Genomic DNA, 25,455 nt, shown 5'->3' with positions numbered 1-25,455 from the left:
AATTTGAGGTTTCTGTCTCCTAGCACAGCATGTCATTTGGTATTCTGGCCACAAGATGGCACCCCAGCACCTCCGTTTACCTGTCTGGTTGCGGCTGGGGTCAGGCAGCAAGCATGCGCATGCTTGCAAAAAAGCAAGCGGTGCACAGGGACCCATCAAGTCCTGACCCAGAGGGATCTGTAGTCCATGTTCTTACCAGCACGGACACGGCTTGCTGGCCTCTTGTGCTCAGAGCACTTAGTCGACACCCCATGGCACACCCATTAGCTGGCTGACTCAACTGACCAGCTGTCTAGATAAGAGCTGGCTGTAGGCAATACATACACATTAACCTCATTCCTCCTCGGGAAAATGCCAATTCAAAAACCTCCAGCATAGTTAATGTTTTAGTATCTAGCGACGGATGCGGGGCAGCCGGGACCCTCGTCAGTCCAGGCGGGAGCTTGAACCGCTGCAGCCACCGTGGCAAACTGCAAGGCAGGGGCTACTCGAGCTGAGGCCATGGCCATGAGCCCGCAGTTCCGCCCCTCCACACACGCCCACCAGAAGACGTGCACAGCGGTACCCACAGCCACACAATCCACGGTGGCCTCCAATAGGACACTACCCCCGCGCCCAGCAGCCATGAAATAGATACGCTGTTGTATATTCACGCGGTGCAGCACCGTGAGAATAAGTAGGAGCACACGCAGCAACGATGACGAATGTGACACGGACGACACCGGGTGAGAGAAGCCAGGCTCAATACGACACCTACTGCCTAAGTCCGCTTACGCAAAGTCCAAAAGCGGGCAAAACTAGGCTATGCTTAGAAGTCAAGGCAGTGGCCTGGGCAACGGTGACTAAGAGGGAGTGTGGGGGCGGGGGCGGGGCCTGCCCACCTCCTGTCGACACAGGAGTGGTCAGTGGGTGAAGATTCACGGGGGCATAGACTTAGGATTTACGAGGGCGTTTTGGGCTTACACGCTATACTTCAATAAAAAGGGCAAAAAAGTAGATAAACAGGGCTGGCTGGCAGGTATAGGAAGGTGAGAGTAGAAGGGCATTCTGTCCCTAAAACACAGCCCTGCCCCAAGAGGCCGGGCAGGAAAACTCACCTGGAGAGGCTGTGAGGGCCATCACACCATAGTAGGAGAAAGCACTGGCTTCGAATTTCATACCTTCTTTCCCAGCTTCTACTTCCACCTTCCCCTGTGAGAAGAAAAGGGGAGTGTTTTCAGTCCAGTTCCCTGACTCTATCTGCAGACTCTCGGCAAGATCTGTCCTTCCATCTAAATTCCTTTCCCAACCAACCCCGGGGAAGTAGAGCCTCAGATGATCTTTCCCAACTCAGCAGAGAGGGTTAATTCATCTCAAATATGAAGACTGGATTTGGCTGGAGATGCAGAGAAGACAGTAAAAGTGTGATGTTTAATTTCTGTGAGTCCCCTTGGTATTTCCCCAGCATCCTTATTTTTGTGCCTGGATGCCCCAGGAACCCGCCCAGTAATAAGAAGACGGTGCTCTCGCCCCATTTGTGGAACCAACGCTGGGAAGACGCAGTCTTGCGGGAGCGTGAGCTGGGGCAGCATCGGGGTCAAGGGTTAACGAACACGGTTCGTGGCCGTGGAAGAGAGAGGACTACCCCAGAAGAGTTCTAGGGGCAGAACTCACTCTGGTCTTGCCAGCCCAGCATCCCACGTGTGCAGGCCAACCCCTTGTCATCCAGACTCCCCACGGGCCCTGCGACACCTCGGAACTCCCTCCTCACAGTCTTGGAAAAGTTCCTGAGGCCAGTCTCCTTCCACCAGGACAAAACCTCTCCCTGAAGTTCTCCTTTGCCTTCTCTTCCTCTAGCTCCTTAGTCCACAACTTCCCTCATCAGTTCCTCTGGGACCGACTGAGGCTGCCCGATTCATCCTGGTAGCTTTAGGCTCCACCATGACCCCCCTCACTGTAGGCGTTTAATATGCGTTTTCTGGGCGACTGCAATACCCCACTGAGGGAGTGGCACTTGTGGGTTTCCATACAAAGGTCACAGTGGCTCTTGTTCATGGTGCCTATAACCACCTCTCCAGTGAGAGGCTACCTTTACGGTACGTCCTCTATGACAGGTAAATAAAAATTATGGTACGATTTATTGAAGGGGCAGCTGGGCTAACAAGTCAGCGCTTTATTAACTCACTTAAGGCTTGTAACTCCATGAAGCAGACACAATTACCGCCCCCCCCCCCTTACAAATCAGGAGAGAGAGGCACAGAAGGATTCAATAACCAAAGAACAAGCTCTTGACCGATAGGCTACACTATGCTATCCACTAACACAAACTATGATTTTGATCACCCCTATTATCATGTACTACATTCCCAATTACGAAAGACTTTCCTTAAATCAGTTCTTCAGAAGACTATTTACTGTCCCTCCTTTAGATTTTGAGTTCTTCACTCAAAATAGTAGTTTTATCCGCCCCCAACCAACTCTCTGCCATAAGAGAGGAACTGAAGACTCCACCCATAATATACAATCAACCTGCAAACAAACAGGTGCCCTGGGGTCCTGCGAGAAGACAGGCCTTGCCACCCACGCATTTCCAGTGCAGGAGACAGAGGGGAGCATGTGAAAATCGATGGGACAAGGCAGTCAACAAAAATTCTCCACGAGGAACAAGACAGTAAGAACATAAGGAATTCGGAGAGAAAAAATTACTCCCTGCTCTTATACAAGGCAAATTTTGTACAGGAAGGAAAATCTAAGGAGGATTTGAGCCGAGAGAAGAGAGGGCAGGTCAGAGGTGGGAGACAGAAGCCCGCCAGGCTCACTGAGTTTGCACAGGGAAGAGCGGGGAGGTGGGGCAGAAAAGCAGCCTGGAGAGCGGGTTACACCGCAGAGCGCCTTGGACGACGAAGGGCTAGACTAATGAGGCCAGGTTCTTGCGCACAGGGGCTCTGGGGCTCGGCTTCAGGGAGACAAAGTCAAGGCTCACGCCGGGCTGGGAACCACAGGACCAGAAAAAGATTGCTAGGAGAGGAGCTACAGTTAAGGGATTGACACAGTTTGGAGAAAGCAGAGGGAGAAAGAAGCGTAAAGGAGGGAGGGGGAGTCACCAATCTTGACAGAAGTTTGCTCTGAGTGAGTGACCAGAAGAAGGGGCGCCATGAGCCCGTGAGCGCAGATAGGAAAGTGGGGAAGGGGTTGCATCTGTGCTGGGGGCAGGGAGGAGAGGACACCCTCCCTTCCAGAAGGAGGTCTTGGGGGAAGAGTCCATCAAAAAAGGCTGAAGAGGAAGAACAAAAGTTAGGAGAAAGGTCAGGACTGGAGAGGGAGATTAGGGAGGGGGGAGAGGGAGGGAGGTAGAGAGGGAAAGAGAGAGAAGAGGTGATAACTGAGCTGGCATCTTGAAGGAACAGGTGCGGGGAGAGTGAGGGACTTCAGAGGCAGGGACCCAGTTTTACTGGGAGTGCCTGATCGTATGGATCTTCTTAATTGCTTATCCCTTTCTTCCTGGGCTAATGCTCAAGCTTCTATCAGTTAATATGTATGTATGTGCTATTTGAAAACATCTGTCTCTCTAGTTGGAAGCTTAACAGTGGTTTCACGACCATCTGGTAAGCCAAATTTCTTTTTTTTTAATTTTTTTTTAGCTAAAAAAATCTTTTTTAACATTTAGTCATTTTTGAGAGAGCGTGAGCAGGGGAGGGGCAGAGAGCGTGGGAGAAACAATCCGATCCGAAGCAGGCTCTGAGCTGTCAGCACAGAGCTGGATGCAGGGCTCGAACTCAGAAACGCCAGATCATGACCTGAGCCCAAGTCAGAAGCCCAACTGACTGAGCCACCCAGGTGCCCCACATAAGCCAAATTTCTATGCAGAAAATCCAGAGGAAGAATGAATTCCAACAGAGCCTCCTCATGACTTCCATCTTTACGGGTCTCCAGCTGATCTGGATCATTTGTCTTACAAGTTACAAGGCCCCCTGTATTCTGGGTCCCTGCAAATGGGTGTCCACTTACAATTCCTTATAATTACTGTCAGAACCAGCAGGGTAACAGCCGGTCCCCCAAAGACCGCAAATAACAATACCGGGTCTGCCTCTAGGAAAGGAGCCACGCTGGTGGAACCTCTGCCAAGTCAACTCAAAGGCAGTGACTCCCAGCCCTTGCTGTGCCCTGGAAATACCTGGGGATTTGAAAAAACAAACCTGATGTCTGGCTCCCACTCCCAGGCATTCTGATTTAACTCGTATGGGTGCAACCTGGGCATCAGGATTTTAATAAAGCTCTCCAGGGGATTCTAGCATGCAGCAAGTTTGGGAACCATTGCTGCAAGGCTGTGTGAACAGCAGCCCCAGCTCCAGAGCCTCTATGTACCGTGGCCTCTCAGGAAACTCCCCCATAGCCACGGTGGCTGTTGAGCCCACGAATTAAACAAGGGCAGCCGCACCCAAGACTCAAAGCTCTGGATCACGTTCACCTCCTCCTCTGTCCTTGAGGACCGGCCTACAGGTGAGGGAGGATGGGTCGTCGTCTTCCACAGCCCACCCAGCCGACACCGACCAGGCTGTAGGCGGTGACACCTGGTCAGTGGTTCCTGGTGTCTCGATTCCCACAACCAGTAAAATATTCCTCCAGCCTCGGAGAGAGGGTTGACAAATTTTTATTTCCTACGGAGATTTTACACAACACAGCCATCTACTCGAACCATCATTGCACTCAGGACCAGCCATTTTATCCCCCAAATATAGATAACATACCATCGTAGACTAACAGGTCTTTAAACTGAATACATGTAATTTTACATGTAACTTGCTGCAGCGGTCTTTATTTTTCTCATTTTTGTCTCAAACTGATGAAACCTTTGTCAAGCATCAGCCTTAAGGAACCACTGCGCAAAGCTAATCTTACATCATTTGTAAAATTGCAATAAAGGATCCCTGGGGTTCTTTTGAGTCAAACTTCGTATGATTCTACAATTCCAAGTTTTAATAACTGCCCATCCCTGTATTCCTCACTACAGAAGTGCAGCTTTTCTGGGAGGCAAGTTTTAGAAACATCCAGTAAACAGTTGTCACTCATGTATGTGTGTCGATGGCTCCCAGAAGTGACCATTTCCAAATAAACCTACCATATACAAACTGGGGCCACTCGCATGAAGAAATGGCTTGCCTGCCTCACAACCAGTCACGTGTCCTTAGATAACAGCTTTTCCACGTAAGGAAGGGGCTACATATCAGTTATACTTTTTTAAAGTTCTTTTTGATGTTTATTATTGAGAGATAGAGTGCAAGCAGGGGAGGGGAAGACAGAGAGGCGGACACAGAATCTGAAGCAGGCTCCAGGCTCTGAGCCGTCAGCGTGGAGCACGACCCGGAGCTCGAACCTATGAACCTGGAGATCATGAGCTGAAGTCAGACGGTTAACCGACTGAGCCACCCAGGCACCCCTCAATTTTACTTTTGAAACATCCACAAATTTACTCTATCACACACACATAAAAAAAATCAGCACAGGACATGAAAAGGCTCCCAAAGGGAGCTAGGCTTCATATTTAAACTGACGAGAGGAGGGGGGCGCCTCCTCAGTCAGTTGAGCGTCCAACTTTGGCTCAGGTCATGATCTCACCATTCATGAGTTTGAACCCTGCATCAGGCTCGTCATTGTCAGCGTGGAGCCTGCTTTAGATCCTCTGTCCCCCTCTGTCTCTCTCTCTGCCCCGCCCCCCACTCATTCTCTCATTCTCTCTCCCTCCCCTCTCTCTCTCAAAAATGAATCAACATTTATCAACAGATAGGAAGGAAAGGCCTCACCGTCTCAAACAAAGCTGGTTTCCCAAGTAAAGGTACCATCACAGAATCCCACCTTTCTTTGGAAGAAGGTCATTAGGTAACTCTCCTCAAAGCCTTTAGCGTCCAGAAGCCACACTGACAAAGCAGTCTGTGCCACACCTGGCCACAAGGTGGAAGCCTGTGCTAACCTAGTTGGCACAAGCAAGATCAACTGGTCAGCGGATGCCATGGACTCAGGGAGATCAGAGACTTCCTCAGACACCATATGCTGAGCATCTTCTCAATCTCCCGCTCACCTTTGCATTGAGTCTTTTTTTTTTTCCCCCCTTAAATCACCATCACAAATTATTCAGCGGAGCTTGATATCTGAAAGGAGGTAACTGAATCCCAGGGGCGTGAACACCAGTTTGAATTCACCAGCACCGCCCAGTAAGAGGGGAAGCAAACCCAAAGAGAGAGGTCTGTTCTGGCACTCAAACGTGCCCTAGCAATTACTTTTCCATCTGGAATCCAGAGATGTAGTCTTAAGACAGAAAGTTCTCTTCATGAATGTTTAATCAACATTTAAAAAAAAAAAAGTTACTTGATGGTCAAAAATTAATTTACACGTATTTTGGACCATCTGGTTGACCATCTCCTAACCAAATGCCACCACCGGATGTCAGTGCCCGTATTATTCACAGTTGCGTTATGAAGAGGGTGTCCTCACAGCGCGAATCTTGACAGCTAAGCCTTGCTACTCAATCAACTGGGAGCTTGCTAGAAATACATAGCATTTCAGACTCCACCCTAGCTACACCGAATCCCCAAAGTGAGCCCTCTGTACATGAAAGTGTAAGGAGCACTGAACTAGAGAGAAAGGGACAGAGGGGGACCAAACATAAATAATCCAGTCACACCCAGTGGAGGCCAATAACAGCACGGCATACTGCACAAACATTCAAAGGAATGGAACAAAGGGCTGAAGGGTCAGTCATCGCTGGCGCACGGAGACCCAAGCGTGCTAAATGCACAAGAGCCTGCCCCAGAGCCCCTGCCTCAGTACTGGGGCCGGTGGCACTTTCCTATCAGCCAGACAATGTTACAGACACGTTTAGAATGTTAATTACAACTTTGTTTTTGGTTTATACACGTCCGAACTCAAAGAGCCCAAAAGGAGCTTATACCTAGTTTTGTACTTATGCATATGTAAGTATAATTTGTTAAAAACAGGGTCAACTCGGGGCACCCGGGTGCCTCAGTCGGTTAAGCAAGCATCTGACTCTTGATATTGGCTCAAGTCATGATCTCACGGTTCGTGAGTTGGAGCCCCCAAGTTGGGCTCTCTGCTGACAGCTCAGAGGCTGGAGACTACTTTGGATTCTGTCTCTCTCTCTCTCTCTCAAACTTTTTTTCAAAAAACAGGGTCAACTCTGGGCATCCAAGTAATTTTTTTTCCCTTTAAAATGGGTGCTATCTGTACTTGCCTCAAGATTGAGGATCTATCATTCACTGGGATACACACACCCTGCAACTCAAAAATCTTCGAGAAGGGTTTGGTATTGAAAGTTTAAATTCCTCTTCTGGTAACAGGTGAAACGGTATTAGGTACTGTCGAGGGCTATATAAGCTCTAAGATGCCACCTCCACGAAAGAATGGATTTCACTCTACAGGGAAAAATCCCTTCTGAATTCATGTCAGAGGCTCTAAAAAGCCAGAGTTGATGGGGAGTTCAACAACAACAAAAAAAGCTGAGACATGAAATCAACCAGAAAAATTAACACCAGGAAAAAAAAAAAAAAACCAACCTGTTCCTTTTATTGATTTTATAATTGGCAAAGAAAAGAGCTATGTTTTCTTAGTATTCTTTGTATTTACTAAAATCATAATGTGGTTATGGGCTGTGGAAGAACGCTAATTTTTTTTTTTGATTGGATATTTTACTCCCCAAAGGACCAACAAATCCCTCACTGTAAAACACCAAGTCTATGAATTAGAAAAATGGCTTATAGTGCAATTATTGTGTACACACTCTTGACATATTTTTGTATATGCTTTCCACTTCTTTCATGACTATATAGTAGTCTCATCATATCACAATATAATTGGCTGAGACAGATGTACTGCTACTTTCTAATGAACAGATTTGCTGTAAATATGTTTGCACAGATAGCTTTATAAAACAATTTCTTTAGATGCATGTATATGACAGATTGTATGGGTGTATTCCCAAAAGCAGGATGCCAGTTTAAAGATATGATTGATTCTATGGTACTTTTTCTTTTTTGTTCACTGAATATTCATCACGGATTTTTACAAAGATTTTTTTGTTTTTTGTTTTCTCCAATAAAAAAAAATACGGATGTTTAAGTTAGTCAGTTGCCTTTCTGATACCTATTGATGTGAGCCTGAGGATTTGTTTCTTTACCACTTTCTGAATTAACAACAGCATATTTTGGTTTTGTTGCCCTTAAGCTAGTGCTGAATTCCTAAATAAACCTAATTTAGTCAGTCACACTGAGTAACTCTTTGGGTATGTTGTCCATCTCTAACTGCTACCTTTCTAGTTAGGAAATGTGATGATCATACCATCTTGTCCCATCTTTATTGTATAGAAATTGAGCTCTCAGAGTTTCCTTTTTTTTTTTTCCCATGTGATTTCCTTGAATCTAGTTTTTTCAAGGAGAGGAGAGAACTTCTCATTTTGTTGTTTTCTCTTATATCACATTAATTACATCAGTAGGATAAGATTAAAGATTTTGTTCATCTTTTATTTTTTTTTTTAATTTTTAACATTTATGTTTAAGAAAGAGAGACAGAGACAGAGTGTGAGTGAGGGAGGGGCAGAGAGAGAGGGAGACACAGAATCTGAGGCAGGTTCCAGGCTCTGAGCTGTCAGCACAGAGCCTGACATAGGGCTTTAACTCACAAACCATGAGATCATGACCTGAGCCAAAGTCAGACGCTTAACCAACTGAGCCACCCAGGTGTCCCTGTTCATCTTTTAAAAAGAACCAAATGTTGATTTCATTTATGGGCTGTAAGTCTTTCTCATTAGAATTTGCTTTCCTTCTTAATTTGTTCTTTTCAGTTTGTTTCCTTTTTCTAGATAATGACAGATTTTTTTCTTATTTAAATATTTAGAAGAATAGTATTTTGTAAAACTGACCTACTACATGTAAGAATAACATTCAACACGGGGTGCCCGGGTGGCTCAGTCAGTTAAGCAACTGACTTCGGCTCAGTTCATGATCTCGCGGTTCGTGAGTTCAAGCTCTGTGTCAGGCTCTGTGCTGATGGCTCAAAGCCTGGAGCCTGCTTCGGATTCTCTTTCTCTGCCCCTGCTCATGCTCTGTCTCTCCCACTCCCAAAAATAACATTAAAAAAAAAAAGATGTAATTAAAAAAAAAAGAACATTCAAGACACAAAATAACATGTATTTTATCATTTTCCATATATTTTCTAATTCAGTTGTTACTTAAGGTTTTCAGTTTGCTAATATTTTCAACAATTATTTTATTTATTTAGAATATGTGTTTATTTTGAGAGAGAGAGAGAGCTGGAGAGGGGCAGAGAGAGAGAGAGAGAGACAATCCCAAGTAGGCTCTGCACTGTCAGCACAGAACCTGATGCAGGGCTCAAACTCACAAACTGCGGGATCATGACCTGAGCGCTGAGTTAGCTAACTTAGTTAGTAACTTAGCTAACTAACTGAGCCACCCAGGTACCCCTTTTCAACCATTATTTAAGTAGGTAGTACATGCACATAGTAAGAAATTCAAATTCAGGGGTGCCCAACTTCAGTTTAGGCCATGATCTCACGGTTCATGAGTTTGAGCCCCACGTCGGGTTCTGTGCTGACAGCTCAAAGCCTGGAGCCTGCTTCGGAATCTCTGTCTTCCTCTCTCTCGGCCCCTCCCCTACTCACGCTCTCTCTCTCTCAAAAATCAATAAACGTTAAAAAAAATAAAAGATAAAGAAATTCAAATTCATTGGGAGAAGTCTCCCCTCCATCCTATTCCCAGTCCTCCAAGTCTCCTCTTTAGAGGCAACCACCTGTTACCAGGTGTTACCTGGTTACCAGGTTACCACTCTGTAACCTTCCAGACAGAGTTCATGTATATACAGACACAAAAGTGAAACACATCAGGACACATTCTACACTCTGTTCGGAGTCTTACATAATACACCTTTGGAAGAGAATTGATCGCTACTTAAAAAATGGCTTAGTACTACTCTTCAATTATGTATTTTTAAATCTATTTCATTATGACCTATACAGGTGGTTCCAGAAATTTCTACCTTTCTGAGTTTAGAACTTACACATGACATAGCAAATGATCAATTTTATGGAAGTCACATGAAAGTTTTTAAAAAGTCTATTTCCCTGGTTTTATAGTTAATTTTCTCCAAATTCCCATTAATTTTATTAGTCAAGTTAAGACATTTTTTTCTTGGTAGGCTTACTCTATCATGGTAGAAAATAATTTCCACCAGAATTAAGATCTTATCCATTTCTACTTTTATGTATGTATTGTGTTATTTAAGACCTGTAGAGTCAATAAGCTTTTATTTCACTGTTTATTACGCTTTTATCACTGTCCTTACTGATCCCTCCAATACATTTGAGTTGAAAAATCTACTTTTTTTTAGAGAAAACTTGACATTGTAGCCTTTTTATACTTAGGCAGTGGGAGGTATGTGCCTGGTAACTTACATTCTTTTAATTAAACCTACTTAAATGGTTTACTTTGAATAAATTAGACTTTACTTCATTAGAATTTAAACTCAAACGGATGTGTTTCTATTTCTTATTACATTCCAAACATCAATTACTTAATCAAAGAGTTTTTTTCCTAGTGTCTGCAGAAGAGGGAAGCTCATTGGCTCTGGGGCCAGGAATGGAAGGCAGATACTGAAGCTTTCTTCTGATTTAATGCTCTTGAACACAGCAGAGCATGGTCATCCACCTGGCACGAATTTGCAAGGTTGGGTTAGTGACATTTTAGAGTGGAATGGACTCTGTAAAAGGTGACAGCTGTACTAGGTTGACAGGGATTATGGTATTTCCTTTTGTTATACTCTGAGTACCTCAGGTAATTGGCCAGCCTGCAAGAACATGATTTTCACTAAACCCCATAGTTTAAACACCTCTGTAAATCCTCTTAATCCAGCACATACACTATTTCTAAACCCCCATGACATCATCAGTTCAACAATTCAAACAATTGTCACATTAATATTTAGCATGCCATAGGTATTCGATACAGGTACATATACACACATGCCTTCTCAAAAATATCTTTAAAGATTTACTTATAAAGGAACGATGAGTATGAAGTCCCTCCTCCATAAAATCTATTTCTAGATCCTTCAGCCAGGAAATGGCTTTCTTATACACCTAAAGAACACTCCTGAATCACAACTTTGTAAATGCTAACCACATAAAAATCAACAACTGGAAGCCACATAAGTTCTAACATTGCTCCTGAAATTCACCCTGTCAGTCTTCAAACAACCATCGTTAGTGTAATTCAAAGTTTCTCTAGGTTTGAGGAGTAATCACATCTAGCTTTTATGAGAAACACAAATGCTTTATTCCCTCGCTGCAGTAAATAACTTCCCTACAGCCCCCTCCGTGTCAAGCATGTACGTCTCCAGAGAAAAACACAAATCAGGGTTGAATGAGACTAAGGTTACTAGAAAAATCAAGGTACTGAATTAGAAAACCTGCAAAGTTTCTAAGAAAGAATGTATGAAAGTGGTATGAAACCAGTTTGTCCATGGATTTTTCTCCAGTTCCTTATTGCTTCATCTAGACATCGGGATAGCAACCCAACCTGAGACACGGACACAACACTTTGCAGAGTTTGACATCCAGACATCTGATAAGAGTTGTTTTCGCATTAAAAAAAAACAAAACCTCTTTAATTGTCCCTTAGATAATTGGGACCTTGCTGGACTCATGTAAATTGCAGGACCTACCAAGTACTCATGACACTCTTACAATGCTACCTCCAATTCACATCTAGGAAATAACCAAAAACAGGAGACTGCCTCAGGGGCTAGGATTCTTGTGCTAAATCAACTCAGATTTCCTGTAAAAGTAACTCTTCAATAAAGAGGTACAAGACGTCAATAAAACCAGCACTTTCTTCATTGTACTGTTTATCTTGGCTTCCATGCCAAGGTCAGAGTTCTATTAGGTGCAACTGTAATATAATAAGGGCCTCCTATCAACCTACACACTAAATCCCCTCAGGGAGGGTTCAGAATGGACGAACCTTCTCGCCTCATAGAGTGGCTTATGTTATTAGTGAGAAGGAATTAAGTTTCCATTGCCATGAGAGGCTGTGATTCTCACATCAGTTCCCCTGTAGAACAGTCTGGTTAGTAACCAGGAATAAAAACAATAATAAATGGATTATTTTGATATTGTTCAGGGGAGACAGTAAGTTACCTCTAGGAAGTGGTGTAAGACCAAGTCCTAATGAGGGGTGGAAAAAAGAAAAGATGATAAAAAAAAAAAAAAAAAGGACGCAAGGAACTCAGTACACTTAAATTTCAAATGCCCCACACCAGGACTTAGATGTATATGGCCCCACACTCTCCAAAAAACACAAACCACTGAATTCACCACTCTTCAAATGAACGCCTCATCGCCTCAGCAATTGGTAAGTGCCCTTCAGTATGGGAAACGGAAGTTAACTAAGGGCATTACTTTAGATTGAAATTACTTCACAGCTAGGAAAACGGCGGGGGGGGGGGGGGGGGGAGGGGATGAAAGCCTCCCATGGATAAGGCTACCCCGGAAGTTAAGTAGTTAAGTATGTAAACCTCGACACCCATTCATGTACAGAAAAGTCTCCTGGGGACTGGAAGGGTGGGTACTCAGTGAGATCAAACAACTAGTGAATAATTCTTCTGACCTGCAAAATGAGAACGAAGTAGTCTACAGGTTTGTTTCGCTGGTAGAGGTAGTATTCTGGGGCTTTCTTGTTCTTCTCATCATACTTCAGTTCCTGGATGACATTGGGGTGCTTTAGCAGCCTTAGAAGGATCTTCTCTGACATCTGGGATGGGCTAAATGCTTCTACTTCTATAGATATAAACACAACTTGATATTACACTTCAAATGGATGGAAAAAAATTATACTAGTGATTAAGGTGTTTAGAATATGTAAGAATACTTGGAGTCAAAGCGAAACAATATGGATCAATGACACTTCCGTTTGGTGATCCACTGGGGGCAGATTACCTGGGAGGAATCAGAAAATACTGAATTTGCGTATTTGTGTCTTTTGAATTTTTCCTTTTCAACTTGTCATTGGTTTCAGTTCTTGTCAAAATTATCCTAATTTTCTGATACAAATCAAAGTCAACCAGAAGCAGGCTCCTGACTGCCAGGCCACCCTTCGAACAGGCCACAATAGTCTGACTGTCCAACAACAGCCAAAGGAAGAAGCAAAGGTCAGGAAGCATCTAGCGTGGGTTAGTACCAGGTGCACAGACGAAGTGCTTCGTCTCTCATTCTCCCACTCCACTACCCTGAGAAGGTCTGGGAACAAAGGAAGGCAGAAATTCAGAAAAAAAAAAAGCAAGGCACGTGCACACATCAACATGCACTCCAACTTGCTAACTAAAAAAATAAAAGTAAAAAGTAGTGTGGATCTGTCTTTACAGAGTTATCCGTTTTATTTCAGATGACAAAACTCAAAATTACTAACTCAGGCTTGCTCTACTGGACCTGGACATCATGGTATCTCAGAGGCAGAGCAGGAGAACATTCAGTTTTGAATCACGGTCTTTAAACAATGAACAATATTACCAGGATTAGAGAAGGAGTAAGTGAAAGACACTGCTTCCATGTTTAAAATTTTTTTCATTACATGAAACCATAAATTCTCTATTAGCTTCGGTGACTTTCTGGTCGTAACAAAATAAGATAGAACGTTGTAGAAATTTTGGAAAATACAGAAAAAGGTAAAGAGGAAAATAAAATGATCTAGGAACCAACCACTCAATCACTCTGAGCAATTGGCGAGCATTTTTTTTCCCAGTACCTTCCCTAGGCCTGTGCCCCTGTGCGTGCGTGTGTGTGCGCGCGCGCACGTAAAAACACAACGATAACCTTTACAGTTTTATATTGTTTTTTTCTCACTTCACATTAAATTAGGAGTATTTACCCAGGTCATAGATGTTATACAGTGAGCATTTCTACATATCTGAAAACACGATCTTAAAGGGCACGTGACAGTCCATCAAGTGGCTACTTGAGCCTTCTGTTCAAAATGTTTTAAGTACACGCTGCATGCAGCTGAAAGGCACCGGGTGCCCATCCTGGACACAGACGTCTTCTACAGGCCACTGGGTACCTTCATGTATCCCCTGGCCAACAGAGCTCACCCTTCACCTAGAGAGCCATGTGGGGATGTGAGAAGGGTTAGTCAGTCTCAAGTCCATTCAACCTTGACCTTTCTGGAGCAGTCAAGTGCCGGCCGGATTGGTGGTTTTAATAATCATTCCGCTTGCCTCCTGGAATGGGCCCAAGTTAATCTGACTTGCAGAGGCCATCAAGACATCCATGTCAAAGCCCTGAGAATTTCCGATTCCATTAAAATCATAGAACGTTAGGATTTAATTCTGAAAATCTGTTGTTCTTCTTTGCAAATCATAGCACCTGTGTTACCACTGAGGTCCAACTGTTCTTCCAAGGCAAGCTGAAGAGAGAATTACTCAACCGTCTGACACACACAACCGAGCTGGTGGCTCGCACTGTCAGCCTACTCCACCAGCGGGGCTCTCCCCCGGACTTAGCCGGAAGCAGACGACCTGGCCTACCGTTCACATGCAGTGTGGCACTAACATTCATCCTTACCTTTCAGACCAATTTTAAGTTACTGGTCCACCCCTGGTAAATGTCTCAGAGGGTTCATGCCGACACTGAACACAGGAGAGGAGAGAATTTAAAAAGAAAAAAACAAAACAAAACAAAACAAACAAAACAAAAAAAAAAAACAAAAAACAAAACACAAAAGTGGCATTACTTATCACCCCATTTCCCAGTCTCCACCCCCAGCCCACCCCAGTCAGTGGTGGGTGAGAAACACGCTCCAGGGTTTGTAGAGATTTCAAACTGTGATAAGCTGCACTTGCCTGTTGCTAGGAAACGGTGCATGGCCAAGAGAAGCTGTGGTGATATTTTAACCTTCATCTCGCTGTCTGTCTGCTTGAAGGCAGAAAAATCTTGCTTTCTTTCACGATGGGCCACTTTCTTTTTCGTTCTGTTATCAGCTGACAGAAGGGCAAGAAAAGATAAAAGGAAATGCATACTATTAGATCAGGGCTCTTTTTGAATGAAAACGACAGACTATTTTGCAAAGGCTCAACTATCTCTAGATTGCGGGCACTCTACGTACAAACACCACATGGCAAGAGGAGACCGAATCCTCATCAAATCTGTGCAGCACGGTCAGGACCCATCCCGAAGCAAGCAGTCAAGGCATGCTGACTAGGAGCGACCGTGAACATTCTTCGTGAAGATCGCTGGAGCCCTCGCAAGTACACTAACGGGCGGTCACGGACACAACCCTCCCAGAACCCACGTAACCACAGCAGCAGTTTGGAGCAGGCACTGTCTCCCGCTACTCGATGTCACCACGCTGCAGGAAAGAACAATCACCGTGTGACAGATGACACGGTGAAGCGTGCCCCTGCCTTTCAGAGGCTCCTAGCCTCTGCCGAGACAGGGAAAACAAACATACGGACAAAACCTCTTAGGAAACAGACGAACAAGAACACTTTCGTGGAACAACATTTTAACAATGTTATCTGTTAGCTTCGTTTCTACTCCAGACCAGGAGGTCCTCAAGGTCAAGCAAATACGAAGAAGGTCATCCAGAAGAGAGGTCAGCGCACTTCTCTCGTCAAGGGCCAGGGAGTCAGTATGTGAGGCTCTGTGGGTCATGCAGTACTGAGTAACTGCTCAGTCCTGCTGGTGAGCCAAAGCACCCATATGTAAATGCCTTACCGTGGCCGTTGTGCCAAATAAAACTTTATCACAGACGTGAAATTTGAATTTCATATTATTTTCACAAGTCACAAAGTAATTATACTTTTGATGTTTTTCAACAATTACCAAATGTAAAAAAAAAAAAAAATTTGTTCTCAGCTTGTGGCCTGTACAGAAACTGGTGGCAAGTACTTGTCAGCTGTAGTTTGCAAACCCTGAATCCAGAAGGTGTCTAATACAAAGCCTTTCCGCAAGTATTTTTTGTTGACAAAGAAGCGATCAAGAAAAAACTAGGTTAAAGACAAGACCTCAATCACTTGCTCCTTTCCCAAGAATCCTGAGTCTGTGCATTACCATTTCATGCCGAGGGCCAAACAGGCTAATTACCAGGCTCGTCCTGGGGAAAGGGCAATCCTAACCTCTCGTTTTCTTTCTCTTTCGGCCCTGATTCTTTTGCAAACCAGAGAGCATACATCAACACCAAATTTCAAAATAAGTTTCTAATGGCAAATGCACTCATCCTCCCTGATGGCCTGTTTACCTCAAGAATATACCTGAAACCACGGGCTCACCAATCCATCTCACAAGGCACATCAGGCAACGCTTCTGCATGAAATCAGTCTAATTGAGGTTTAAAAGAAGTTAACTGAAGGGGCACTTGGGTGGCTCAGTCAGTTCGATGTCCGACTTCGGCTCAGGTCATGATCTCAAAGCTCATGAGTTCGAGCCCCGCGTCGGGCTCTGTGCTGACAGCTCAGAGCCTGGAGCCTGCTTCAGATTCTGTGTCTCCCTCTCTTTCTGCCCCTCCCCTGCTCACATTCTCTCTCTCTCAAAAATAAATTAAAAGTTTTAAATAAAAAGTTAACTGAAATGCAAATGTAAGATCTCATACACGTCTTAATTATGTTTCTTATGACGAGTACTACCCTTGAGGAAACAAAATAAATAGAAAGAGACACACTGGGTATTAAATAGTCACTGTGAGGAAGGCTGAAAAGAATGTAAACACACAAATAACAATATTCTTTATTATGTGACCTCCGTGCACTCTCCAAGTGTCAAAAGGATAAAACACATAGGAACTGGTGTTTTTAAAGAACACAATTTGTGTGTATACACACACACACACACACACACACACACACACACACACACGTGATAAAAAAAATAAGATGTTTTCAGAAGCGAGTCACTACCTAAATATAAAGTTTATCCTTCTAAGGCCACATGGAAGGCTCTCATTTTTAAAGTGCAGGGCATGGCCCTTCCAGTATGACTGAATAAAAATCACTGTGCTTTAAGGAAGACAGGCCTTGTCCCAGGTGCCCCAGGCCATTTGAAGATTCCATTTCCTCTCTAAGTCATGTTTTAAAAACCAAACAGAGCCCAGATATTCATCTCTGCCCCATCTCTGAGAGCCCCAAACACCTTTAGGCATTGGGCCATCTTTGGGATTATTAGCCTCTTGAAAGAGCCCTGCTTTACTAAGAAGTGAGGCTGAAAAAGAAGGTTCAAATTTCACAGTCCAATAATCCAGTTGTGGACTTTAATGAGACAGCATTCAGGTTCAATACTCAGCCCAGGTTCAAGTTTACTCCTGGACAAACACCAGTGAATCCTCCCCTCCCCCTGCCCCAAGCTAAGCCACTCCTACCCACTTCACCCATTTCCACCTGCCCCCAAAAGAAGACAGAAGAGCAGAGAAAGGGAAAAACATTCTTATTGTGTACCCTACCCTGCCCTGCTTCCTATACCCACACCTTACCACTGCTGTCACAGCAAACTTACATTTGCAAATCTCACCTCTACCCTGGCCCATGGGTTCTGGAACAAGGACATTTAAACAGCTGCTATCCATCAATGTAGCAAATCCCCCTCACAAGCAGCAAAAGAAATTTATCTGAAAACAATTGCCTAGTTTGGAAAATAAAAACTTAGTAAAGAACAATTCTTTTTCCACATGTAGAATAAGTATAAAAACATGAAAGGAGTTTTCTGTTCAGGGCAAGTAAGGCCCAGATCAATGGTTAGAAGCAGCTGGCTTTTCAAAAACAAAAAACACTGCCACTTGACATCACAGGACCTGCCCATTCTTTCCCCCCTCTGATGAAGGGCCTAGAACATATCGATAAGTTGTCCCACACATACAGCATGTAGTTAGAAACAGAGGCAGATTACAACAGGAGACAGGAGAGGACTCACGAAGTACATGACAGAAAAAAAAGGCAAAGTTTTGAAAAATTACACTCAGACTACTCACTGTATAAATCTGTTTCATCTAGAATCTCAGATTTGATGATTTCTTCAATCACATCTTCTAATGTGACAATTCCCAGAACTTCATAAAATGGGTCCCCTTCTCCCTCATTGTTTACTCGCTGCACAATAGCCAGGTGAGATTTACCTTTAAAGAAAAGAAAACAAACTTTAAGAAGGAATTTTTGGAATTTTCTGAACCAAGTCTTTTATGTGATTTTGTTAAGGATAGCAGCAAACGCAGACACCAGATTATCAGAGTCTGCATTTGGGCATTTCAAGATGGTACCAACCATTTCTTGATGGTATTAAGAAATACCAACAAAGGGAAAAGCTTCCTGAGCCACGGAAAGCAAGACCATCCGATCAGAAGAGCCTCACCTTGTGTGCACACTGGCCCACACCACATTACCGTTTGCTTCCTAATGGATTGGGTCTTCAATCATGTCAGCTCTCCCTTTGTGACTTTTTAGCAACTGCTACGTTACTTTAGGAGGACGGCTGTCAAAGTGTGGTCCATGGAACCTTAGGGACCCCCAAGACCCTCTCAGGAAGGTGGTGGCGTCAAAGTACGTGCAGCAGAACACTGACATGTTCCTGGCCTTTTTTCACTGTGCTGGTATTCGAACCAATGATGCAAAGGCGCCTGAGCACAAGCCAAGGTAGTGGCAGCAGACGGTCTTCCGCCACCACACATGCCCAGGAAAGGGCGAAAAAGTCCATTTCTCCTCAGAATGTCCCTGATGAAGACGTAACAATTAATTGCGTTAAGTCTTGACCTTGAGTACTTGTCCTTTCATACTCTGTGTGGCAAAATGAGACATACCATAGAAGACTTGTCGCTTCCTGAAGTACAATAGTTGTCTTGAAGAAAGGCACTCAACTGTTTGAGTTTTAGGTTGTGCTAGCCACGTTTTTCACTGGACATCATTTTTACCTGAAGGATAACTACCAAACTGAGGGTATCCAGACTTGGATATTTGGAAAATATTTTCTTGAAAATGAACAAAATGAGCCTGCTATGTCAAGGAAAACAACAGCAGTGTTTGCTAATGATCAACTGCGGGCTTTTAAGGGAAAATCAGAATTTTGGGAAACCCATATCCACCAAAGGCTTGAGAACGTCTCAACAAAAGACCTTTCTGATAACAAGTATGATGTCTATTTTTTTTCAATGTTTTTCTTTATTTTTAATGTTATATTTATTTTTGTGAGAGAGAGCATGCAAGCAGGGGAGGGGCAGAATGAGAGGGGGACAGAGGATCCAAAGCGGGGTCTGTGCTGACAGCAGCGAGCCCAATGCAGGGCTCGAACTCACGAACCAGGAGATCATGAATGAAGCTGAAATCGGATGCTTAACTGACTGAGCCACCCATGCACCCCTTTTTTATTTGAGAGATAGAGCATGAGCAGGGGAGGGGCAGAGAGGGAGAATCTCAAACAGTCTCTGTACTGCCAGCACAGAGCCCCACACGAGACTCGATCCCGTGAACCCTGAGATCATGACTTGAGCCGAGATCAACAGTCAGACACTTAACCGACTGAGCCACCCAAGCACCAAACAAGAGCGATTTTTAAAATACTGAATACTGATGGGGCACTGGATGGCTCAGTCGGTTGAGCATCTGACTGTTGATTTTGGCTCAGGTCATGATGCCAGGGTCATGGGATCCAGGCCCACATCCAGCTCCATGATGAGAATGGAGCCGCTTAGGATTCTCCCTTTTTCTCTCTGCCCCTCTTCCCCTGCTCATGCACATGCTCTCTAAAATAAAATTTAAAAGTAAATAAAAACAAAATACTTTATAATAAAATGGATCCACATTTCAAAGATCTGTATAACTCAGTGAACCAATATTTTCCAAATGACTGTGGTAATGATGTTACCAAATCATGCACAGGTCATCTATTCAGAGCACAAGACATACAATTGGTTTTTTCCCCCCTCTCATAACCTATTAAAAAAAATTTTTTTTCAAGTTTTCATTTAAAGGGCACTGGGGTGGCTCAGTCGGTTAAGCACCTGACTCTTGATTTCAGCTCAGGTCATAATCTCATGGTTCATGAATTCAACCCCCACATCAGTCTCTGGGCTGACAGCATGGAGCCTGTTTGGGATTCTCTGTCTCCCTCTCTCCCTCTCTCTCAAAAATAAATAAATAAACTTTTTTTTTTTTTTTTAAGACACAAAACCTTTTAAAACAAATTTTCATCTAAGGGGCGCCTGGGTGGCTCAATCACTTATGCATCTGACTCATGATTTCAGCTCAGACCTTGAGCTCAAGGTTTGTAGGATCAAGCCTTGTGTGGGGCTCTGCACTGACAGGCGAGGAGCCTGCCCGAGGTTCCCTCTTTCTCCTTCTGACCCTCCCCTGCTCACGTTCTCCTCTGGTCTCAAAATAAGCATTTTTTTTTTAAGTTCCCATTTAAATTCCGGTTAGTTAACATACAGTGCTGTATTAGCTTCAGGTGTACAATGTAGTGATTCAACAGTTCCATACATCACACAGTACTCATCACGAATGCCCTCCTTAATCCCCATCACCCATTTAGCCCATTCCCCTCCCCACCTTCCTTCTGAGAACCATCAGTTTGTCATCTATAGTTAAGGCTCTGTTTCTTGGTTAAAACACTGGCTGTTTTTTTAAATAACCTTTTTATTTTGGAATAATGTAAAGGAAGGTTGTAAAGACCGTACAGAATTCCTGTGTAGCCTTCACTCAGTTGCTCCCCTCGTTGACATTGCGCATTGCCACAAAATATTTGTAAAACTAAGACATTCACATTGATACAGTACTAGCAAGTAAATTCTAGACTTATCTGGATTTCACCAGTGTTTCTATTAATGTTCTCTTTCCGTATCCAATCCAGAGTACCACACTGCATTTACTTGTCATGTCTCCTCTAGTATCTGAGAGTTTCTTAGTCTTTTCTTGTTTTTCATGACCTTGACAATCAAGGATTACTAGTCAGGAATCCTGTAGAATGTCCTTTGATTCGGTTTGTCTGATGTTTCCTCATGATTAGACTGGGGTTTATGGGTTTTCTAGTTACATCATATCAGGGCTTACATGACAGCCACATGACATTCTTGAGTTTCTCCACTTTAAAGTTACTAATTTTTCTTCTTTCCCTAATTCTGCTCTTTGGAAGCAAGGCACAAAGTCTAGCCCACCCTCAGGGAGGGGTGAGGAATAGAAATTAAGCTCTACTTCCTGGAGTGGGGGAGTCCCTACGTATGTTATTCAGAATTTTTTCTATAAGGAAGATCTCTTTTTTTCCTTAAGTAGGCTCCAAGCCCAGCATGGAGCCCAACACGGGGCTCAGACTCACAACCTGGAGATCAAGACCTGAGCTGAGATCCAGAGTTGGATGCTTAACCAACTGAGCCACCCACATACTCCTATATAAGGAAGATTTCAGATGAAAGGATTTTAATTGAACAGTCACCCAAAGCCCACTGGTATAGTTTCAGATTCTACATTGCAACTACTCTTTAAAAAACTACCACTTGTGGAGTTCTGGTATAGTATCAAAGAAGAAAATTCACAATTTCCCACAAAGGCTGTCAAAATAGGCAAAAAGGCTCCTTTTTCCAAATAAATGATCTTTGTGGAGTCAAATTTTCTTCATATATTTCACTAAAACATATACTGCACAGACTGAATGCAGAACAAAGTAGGAGAATCCAACTTAGGTAATAAAGATATGTAAAGAGGTAAAACAATGACCCTTATTTTTTGTTTTGGACAAGTTACTTTTTAAAAAAATGTTATTTACATAGCAGATTTACTCTTATCTTTTTTTTTTTTTAACATTTATTTATTTTTGAGACAGAGAGAGAGCATGAACGGGGAGGGTCAGAGAAAGAGGGAGACACAGAATCCAAAACAGGCTCCAGGCTCTGAGCCGTCAGCACAGAGCCTGACGCGGGGCTCGAACCCACAGACCGTGAGATCATGACCTGAGCCGAAGTCGGACGCTTAACCGACTGAGCCACCCAGGCGCCCCTACTCTTATCTTTTAAAAATGAATTAGTAAGTCCATATGTTTTACCTGACTCAGTTTTAATTTCAAATACGGTAAATATCAAAAGATGTAACCTACATAAACAAGAGTTCAGGGGTCCTCAATTTTTAAGAGCTTCAAGGGATCCGAAGACAAAAAAAGTTTAAGAACTACCACAGGAGACACCCAGAATGGCAAGGGGAGAACATGTTCTCTGGAGTTGAACAGCCCTGGCTTTGAACCCCAGCACTGCCACTTCTTAGCCATTACCAGCTGTGTGATCACCAGCAAATGACAGAACTTTCCTGAGCCTCAGTTTCCTCATCTCTTAAAACCAGGCTCATAGTAATTTCTGCCCCACACCATCGCTGTAAATATCAGCGGTAGTGTTGGGATCTGGCAAAGACAGTGGCTGGGAGTCACTGAGCCATCAATAAATGGCAATTCGTACTCTTTTTAATCTTCCTCAGTTCTAAGGCACCATCAACTTATTACCAGCTTATCTGGAGACCAGAAAACCCACGATATTCAAAGTATACCATGAAACAACGATACATTTCCATTTCGGAAAAATCTTTTAAAATAACGACGCATCTCTCAAATGCCATTATTGGTTTCCCTAAATCCAAAGCATGTGAGGCATCTGAAACATATCTTTGAGTTAAGCCAAGTAAACATGATCTGGAGATTTCATGATCAGTTAACATGTATATTAGTTGTTTTTAATGACAGGGTAAGGATTTTTTTTGGGGGGGGGCGGGGTCCTTTAAATAAAGTTTACTTAAAACTTCAAATTGGGTGAGTTCACCCAGACACAACCAGCTAGACAAACTAAAAATATTCTCTGGAGGCCAGGTCTGATCAAGTTCCCAGCACTTACTCAGAAACTGGCTTTGGTTGTATGGGTTTGTTGGCCCTTTCTTGCTCTGCCTCAGACCCCTTTACGGGCAACAACGTCTGGAAGCCTAGAAGTTTAGATTGTTAGACAATTAAGCATCCTAACAATTTTTATCCTTAGCGTGCTCATGCTCAAAGAATGAAAATATTTTGAGCAAATGAGACTAGGAGGGAAACTTATCAGCAATAGATATAAACACGCATCAGGTCACGTCAGTGCTACCCTAGTCCATTCCGTCCGGTCAGTTTCTCACATCTGCTTTCCCAAGGCCCCAAACATAAGCAGTTAAAAATTCTTGGTGAATGCTGTCTGTCGAAAGTTAAATTCTTTTGCTATTCCCAGCTTGTGATCATTTAAAAGGAATTTTCCAAAGCAAGGTCTAATATTAGACTCAAAATGAAGTTTCCATTCGGCTGAGGCGCTATTCTCACCAAAGTAACTACCGCATAATCAGATTGTCTTGGAGCAGTTCGTTTAAATGCAGATGGACATACTTGAAATACCAGCTCGATGGCACCGACAGATCTGACTGGAAAGGGCCATACTCTACGAAGAAACTATTCATGTGAGTTAGGTTTCTTAGACTGAAAATTAGTAAGTTTTCTTCCAAGCTTGCTGTAGACTTTCATCCACTCCCCCCCTCCACCCCCGCCACCCCACCTCCTGCATCTGCCCCAGAGCCACATTCTTTTAATTTTGCCATTCCTGGTGAGAAGTCCTGTTTTCTGAACCTTCTTCCAGGTAAGCAACACACACCCACACACACAGACACCCCTCCTATCCAATCATGCTTCGGGACAACAACAATACAGTGCACGTAACCACCCCCCCCCTCGCCCCCCACCGCCCCCTTGCTTTAATCATGCGCTGCAGGGATTTCAGTCTTCCCCCTCATCCATGGAGCAATCCAAAGGAAAATGTAAACTTGTAAATAGGGAAATTTTAAAAACTGAGCTCAAGTAACATCTTTTTTAACCTGAGTGTGGGAGGAATTAAGTCAGGATTAAAAGCCGAAAAGCAACTTTGGGGAAACTAATGAAAAGACTAAATCAAAAACTAAAAAAGATTATCAACTAATGGATACTTAGCTTCCAAAGAGATGAAAATATAGCAGTCAGCAAAATATGGAATTACGGGCATTAAATAACCACTAGAACTTTTTAATACAGAGAGATTAAATAAACTTGATAAGCTGTATATAGAACAAATAAAGCATACGTGGCTGTCACGATTAGGGCTTGGAGAGAACACTTTCTGGTGAGCTGTAAGAGGTCTTATGGTATTCCAGTCACCTCAAAGTGTCCTGAAATTTAAACCCCTTGCCTCTCTTATTCCTGGTCTGGTCTTAGAAACGGAGGAAAAAGGGATCACTAAGTCAGGCTTAAGAGAACCTAAGCAGACCCGTTTTCAGAGGATAGGGTTCTATGAACCCATCTCAAGTCCAGAATCATAAGCAAGTTGTTATACAGTACTAACCTAGACGGTTCATCTTTCACTGCTGTGTGCTCAAGGCAGGGCACTTGCAAAGATGAACTTACAAGAACATGTCTCCATTAGGAGATGGACTGGGTAACTAACAATCTATAGACACGGTATAACTGCGGTCAAATTTCTGCCTCTTCCTGCCTCCACCCCTCCCCAGTGCATTATTTGCATATTCTCCCTGAATCCGTAAAGCAGCCCAGCATGGTAGCAGGTTACCACCTGTGCATCTTTTAACCTTACCACTGTTCTAGGCTCACATTTTGAATGACCACTTGTATGTTGATGGAAATTATCAGTGGGACAGTGAGTAGGCAGATAAAGGGTACCTGATGGAAATAGAGACTCATCTGCCATCCTACAAGTTAGATGTCAACAAGGCGAAATGGAGCGGTAGACAGACTAATTGAAGTAGCTAAGGAAGAAAGCCAAGAGAGTGGATGAAGGAGAATGGAATTAGGAACCACCCGACACAGCTGTGCTAATAGAAAGTGACAGAGAGTAGTCGAACAGATCCACTAAAGCAAGCACAAGGCAAACAGAGTCCGTGGGGTCTGAAAATGCCACTCAAACAGCAGGAGGAAAACAAACAGGAAGATTCAATAAGGAGGAACTCAAGCCAAACATTGTCTAATCATCATTACTGCGATGTTGGACAACTGCAGGGGCACAGCCAGCACAGAGTGTGAGGCCCAATGGGTCCCCGGGAGCTACACAGTGCTGTAGCCCATGCTAACCGAAGGGAGGGTCCAGGAAGCATTTGATATGCCTTTGTTTTTAAAGGTTTCTCAGTTTGGGGTGCCTGGGTGGCTCAGCCAGTTAAGCGTCCAACTCTTGATTTCGGCTCAGGTCATGGTCTCAAGGGTCCGTGAGTTCCAGCCCTGCATCGGGTGTGATAGTGCAGAGCCTGCTTGGGATTCTGTCTCTGTCCGTCTCTCTCTGCTCCCCCCCTCTCAAAATAAATAAACTTAAAAAAAATAAAAGCTTCTCAGTTTTCAAACATAAAAGTTGTAACAACTGCTGATGAAGCAGGAATCAATAAAGTTCCTAAGAGTGAGTT

General features: G+C 43.6%; 1 protein-coding gene across 2 annotated transcripts in view; it reads right to left on the bottom strand.

Annotated features, from left to right (window-relative positions):
- The window catches only part of CNNM2 (cyclin and CBS domain divalent metal cation transport mediator 2), a 143,292-nt gene that overhangs the window by 7,672 nt on the left and 110,165 nt on the right, over positions 1 to 25,455 (bottom strand). For both annotated transcript variants that reach the window (XM_049645657.1, XM_049645658.1), the window contains exons 2-5: positions 18,012 to 18,155; positions 14,896 to 15,033; positions 12,669 to 12,838; positions 1,098 to 1,191 (exon numbers count right to left, since the gene is read on the bottom strand). In XM_049645657.1, coding sequence (XP_049501614.1) covers positions 1,098 to 1,191; positions 12,669 to 12,838; positions 14,896 to 15,033; positions 18,012 to 18,155 — 546 coding nt within the window. The remainder of the gene's footprint in view (positions 1 to 1,097; positions 1,192 to 12,668; positions 12,839 to 14,895; positions 15,034 to 18,011; positions 18,156 to 25,455) is intronic.

Source organism: Panthera uncia, chromosome D2 (genome assembly GCF_023721935.1).
Source record: "Panthera uncia isolate 11264 chromosome D2, Puncia_PCG_1.0, whole genome shotgun sequence".
Taxonomy (NCBI): Eukaryota; Metazoa; Chordata; class Mammalia; order Carnivora; family Felidae; genus Panthera; species Panthera uncia.
The sequence above is the reverse complement of the archived record's forward strand: the minus strand, read 5'-3'. Positions and strand labels throughout refer to the sequence as shown.